Here is a 5,085-nt window from a genome sequence, read left to right on the forward strand (position 1 = left end):
CTGTAATCCCAGCACTTTGGGAGGCCGAGGCAGGTGGATCACCTGAGGTCAGGAGTTCGAGACCAGCCTGGCCAACATGGTGAAACCCCATCTCTACTAGAAATACAAAACAAAAATAACCGGGTGTGGTGGCACATGCCTGTAGTCCCAGCTACTCAGGAGGCTGAGGCAGAAGAATTGCTTGAACCGGGAGGAGGACGCTGCAGTGAGCTGAGATCATGCCACTGTACTCCAGCCTGGGCAACAGACTGAGACTCCATCTCAGAAAGAGACAGGGTTTCACTCTATCACTCAGGCTGGAGTGCACTGGGGCAATCATGGCTCACTGACAGCCTTAAACTCCCAGGCTCAAGCGATCCTCTCACCTCAGCCTCCTGAGTGGCTTGAACTACAGGTGCATGCCACCAAGCCCAGGTAACTTTTCAATTTTCATTTTTGTAGAGATGAGGTCTCCATATGCTGCCCAGTCTGGTCTCGAACTCCTGAGTCCAAATGATCCACCTGCCTCAGCTCCCAAAGTCCTGCGATCACAGGCATAAGGCACCATGCCCAGCTCTTTCTCACTCTAACAACACAATCTACAACGTCTTAGTCCAAAGGTATTTCTAAGAAACTCCTGTCTGTTGATCTATGAAAGTAGAATAACAGGAGCTTAATATGCCTTTTTGAACTGCTAAGAGAAACAGAATCAATAGCTGTTAAGAGTTAAAACTAAACTAATTTGGAGCCAAAGCTTATCTTTCATAAACATGACTTAAAAAAAAAAGGTCATGACTTAAGATACTAAAGTCAACAGAACTTTGAAATGGAAAGGATCTGAGACTATTTACTCCAAATGTCTGTTTACAGATGAAGACCAGAGGCCCACCTACCCCTGGATGACCTGCTGATGGGTGGGGGTCTGGGTCACCCGGGGCCCAGACAGCTCCATTCTTTCCATGAGGGTCCACAACTTGAGTGAATCTCATTCATGATTATTTGATAAAACTAGCCATTTTTCTTCAGCTACTGATGTCATTAAAAAATAGGGATAATGATTCTGCATAACAAAACAGAAATACTAAAAAAAATCTCAGCCATCGTTGCGAGCTTCTCTCTCACTCACACGTTAGGCACATGTTAACAAGGCAGCCGGGTACCATGCTAGGACAAGGCACAGAGCGGAGGGGAGGGCTGTTTTCCCTCACAGGAACTAACCAAGTCTTCAGCAGTAGCAGGTAAACGTGGAGAAAGAAAAGGTACAGGGCCCAGGTGGCCAATTCCACCTCTCCCCCTTCCAGAGTGGCTATATTGTATGCCCTTGTGCCTGGCAGCCCAGGGACGCTGACTGCCAGCAATCCTCAAATCACTGCACTCACCTGGGCTGCTCTGACCAACAAACCCAATCTGCAAGGTGCTTTAGACAGGAAAACCCCAGAGCAAGAATTTTATTGTACAACTTAGTGACCTGCATTTAAAAAATGGTTAGGTTCATTACTCAAAGTAGGGAAACACACATTTTTACTGATATTTTAAGCACTTTAAAAATGAATTGCTAGGTGCAGTGGTTCACGCCTCTAATCCCAGCACTTTGGGAGGTTGAGGCAGGTGGATCACCTGAGGTCAGGAGATCGAGATTGGCCTAACCAACATGGTGAAACCCCGTGTCTACTAAAAATACAAAAATTAGCTGGGCGTGGTAGCTTGTGCCTGTAATCCCAGCTACTTGGGAGGCTGTGGCATGAGAACTGCTTGAACCCGGGAGGCGGAGGTTGCAATGAGCCGAGATCGTGCCATTGTGCTCCAGCCTGTGCGACAACAGCGAAACTCTGTCTCAACAACAACAAAAAAGAATGAATTGTTTCAAACTCCAAGTGGGCCTGGCAGGGTGTAGCAGCACATGGATGACTGTCGGTCTCCATGAGAAGGACCAGGCCCCAGGAGAGAAGCTGGTGGCAGGCTGGGCAGCCCTATCCTCTGAATGTGCAGAGATGCCCACGGGTTCTAGCTGAGAACAGCCACAGGGGGCGAGAAGGGGCTAATCTCATTCATATCTAATGACTTCAAGATATCACAGGGGGATGGGGGGCAGGGAGCACAAACTCAAATGAACCCCTCAGCCTAGCAAGTCTGAAGGTAAAACCTAGTGTAAGAGTTGAGTAAAAGCTGTCTAGGATAAAGACCCGCAATGACGGAAGTGACCCAACCACAGACAGCCCTGCCACGGACAGGCATCTCGGCACTTTGCTCACATCGACCCTCTTACTCCTCACACCAGCTCTCTGCAGTCTTGGCAGGCGATGTGATTATTATTACAGGTGAGGGGGTGAAGTAGCTCACGGAGCTCACACAGTAGGGAAGTGGCCAAGTGGATCTGAACCCACTGCCTGCCCAGGTGATCACATGGCACAGTGCCCTGCCTGGGAGCCTGCCGCATCAGCTGCCAAACCTGAGAGAATGTGTTGTGCCAGAGTGCCGAATGCAAACTATGTGAAAAGTACTACCCAGCTGAAAACATGTGACAAAATGATTAAAAAAAAAAACCAGAATACCTTATCTTTAACGATGCTCTCTTGACACGCTGTACATTTTGGACTTGATGAGCTGCAGGGAAACACACGTGACTACATTAGAGTGAAAGTCCCTTTCTTGAGGGGACTCAGGAGATTCCGGGAGCATTCGCTTTATGGTCAGGTCTGCACAGTGGCTCACAGCAACGTCCTGCATCAGGACGCCCTGGTGATTCACTTTACAAAGGAAGCCATGGGAGAAAAAAGGGCTACATTTTTTTAAATGCTGATTTTTTTTTTTTTTTTTTTTTTTTTTGAGACGGAGTCTCGCTCTTTCCCCCGGCTGGAGTACAGTGGTGTGATCTCGGCTCACTGCAAGCTCCGCCTTCCGGGATCACGCCATTCTCCTGCCTCAGCCTCCTGAGTAGCTGGGACTACAGGCGCCCGCCACCATGCCCAGCTAATTTTTTTGTATTTTTAGTAGAGACGGGGTTTCACGTGTTAGCCAGGATGGTCTCGATCTCCTGACCTTGTGATCCGCCCACCTCGGCCTCCCAAAGTGCTGGGATTACAGGCGTGAGCCACCGCGCCCAGCCAAAATGCTGATTTTTCAAAAGGAAGTTACCAAGTAGAACAGTTTAGTTCAGCCCCACTTGGAAAGCCTCTTCCACTTAATGTAAAAGTGAAATTTTATTTCAGAAACCAAAGCTAGCTGTCTGCAGAGCAGCCCTTCGATGTGAGTACCGTTTACCTGGAGAGCCTTGCTCCTGTGTTGTAAAAGCAGCCAGCCCTTCTCCACAGGCTATTTTGCTTCACTGTCTATTGGAAGGCCAATGACACTTGCATAGGGGGACCAGCCTCCCTCCCCTGTGGCCCACCATATATGGGGGCTCCAGCCCCTCCTCCACCAGGAAGCTTCTCCTGGGCCCAGAGGTGGGCAAAGGTGAGCTGACTGGGATAAGTGGGTAAGACCACAGAGGGAAGCATGGAGAAGAGAGAGGGTGAAGGCAGGTGACAGGGCAGGGGGCTGGCTGCTGTGCCCAGGCTGGGGCTCGGGGGCAGCCCAGGCTTGAGTGTTGTGGGAGGAGGAGCTGGCAACCTTCCCAGGCTGACGTGCCCTGACAGCATTGGCCAAGACCAGGGCATCCTGCAGCAACCCCACCACCCGGCACAACGCCAGAAAACATAAACATGAGGCCTGCAGGGTGAATCAAGGTGCTCTCCTGGTCGATGCTATCCTGCAGTAAAGCTCCAGCCTGCCTTCATGATCCGCCAGCAGCACCAGCACTGGCACTCAGCAGCAAAGCGCTGCCAAGAGCTCGGTGCATGTAACACATGCGCCTGCTGAGTAAGCATGCGGCCTAGGTTTCTGCTCACCTAGGGACCTACCCAGTCCTTTAAGCTGACCCCATCCCCCCTCCTCTCTGTAGCACCCTTGCACACCAGTACATGTGCCCTTAAACGACTGGCTTGTCATTTCCTGGTGTGTCTCCTCCATGGAACTGTGAGCTTCCTCAATAAAATACAGCAACACATATGAGAGGCACCAAGACTCTACAGACAGAGTGGGAAGACACAGGCGGGGCAGGTCAGAGACAGGCAGAGGCCTCAGTAAACTCAGATGTGGGAATCCCCCTGCACCTCCCTAAAGGATTCACGAGCTGGACCTGGAGGCTTTTATGACTTCTTTAGGGCTTTAAACCTCTAGAGGTGTAGCTTTAGAGAAATGAATGAAGGAGAGGGTGAAGTCGAGGGCTGAGAAGGGGCAGGGTGATGGGCCGGACGAGGTGCTACCTCAGCAGGGCAGCCATGCAGCTCTCGCAGAAGCGGTGCCCACACTCGGTCTGCTTCGGGCTGCACAGCACCAGGCGGCACTTCTCACACTTGTACTTGTCCTCCACGGTCTTCACAAACTTCTCCTTGTAACCTCCTTGTTCAGGGGCAAAAATCGGCGTCCCAGCACTGCGGTCAGTGTGCAGCTTTAGCGGCGGATTAGTCTGCAGCGGGCCAGGGGAGTCCATCTTTTTACTCGACTCCATTTTAGGAAAGAGGAGTTCTGTTGGGAAAAAACAGTAAAGAGAGCGCCATCATATCCTCTCATGCAAGGAAACAAACGCAGCTTTGGGAAAGCAGAAGTGCCTGAGACCTGCTGTCTTTCAGTTTTAGGTAACACAAGAATCCTTCCCAATTTTAATATGTGTTGGGAACAAAACATGATCAAATATGCTTCCTTCCTTTCTATTTTACCCAAACACATAGTAACTACTGATATTATTATTCAAAAAACTTCCTAAAAAGTATACTTAATAAATTGGGCTAGGTGTGGTGGTGCACACCTGTGGTCCCGGCTCCTTGGGAGGCTGAGGTGGGAATATTGCTGAGCCCAGGAGTTCAAGGTTGCACCAAGCTATGATGGCACCACTGCACTCCAGCCTGAGCGACAAGGCGAGGCCCTATCTCCAAAAAAATTTTTTTTTTTTTTTTTTTTTGAGATGGAGTCTCACTCTGTCACCCAGGCTGGAGTGCAGTGGCGCAATCTCAGCCCACTGCAAGCTCCACCTCCTGGGTTCACGCCATTCTCCTGCCTCAGCCTCCC

General features: G+C 50.3%; 1 protein-coding gene across 3 annotated transcripts in view; it reads right to left on the minus strand.

Annotated features, from left to right (window-relative positions):
- TRAF3 (TNF receptor-associated factor 3) overlaps positions 1–5,085 on the minus strand; it is a 76,937-nt gene that overhangs the window by 33,045 nt on the left and 38,807 nt on the right. For 2 of the 3 annotated variants that reach the window (XM_011991587.1, XM_011991588.1), the window contains exons 2-3: positions 4,284–4,545; positions 2,532–2,583 (exon numbers count right to left, since the gene is read on the minus strand). In XM_011991587.1, the coding sequence (XP_011846977.1) occupies positions 2,532–2,583; positions 4,284–4,528 (297 nt within the window). In that variant the 5' untranslated portion in view covers positions 4,529–4,545. Of the gene's footprint in view, positions 1–2,531; positions 2,584–4,283; positions 4,546–5,085 lie in introns of those variants that run through there. The other variant, XM_011991589.1, reaches the window with a different exon arrangement.

The sequence above is a fragment of the Mandrillus leucophaeus genome, unplaced genomic scaffold (genome assembly GCF_000951045.1).
Source record: "Mandrillus leucophaeus isolate KB7577 unplaced genomic scaffold, Mleu.le_1.0 Scaffold4, whole genome shotgun sequence".
In the NCBI taxonomy this organism is placed as follows: domain Eukaryota; kingdom Metazoa; phylum Chordata; class Mammalia; order Primates; family Cercopithecidae; genus Mandrillus; species Mandrillus leucophaeus.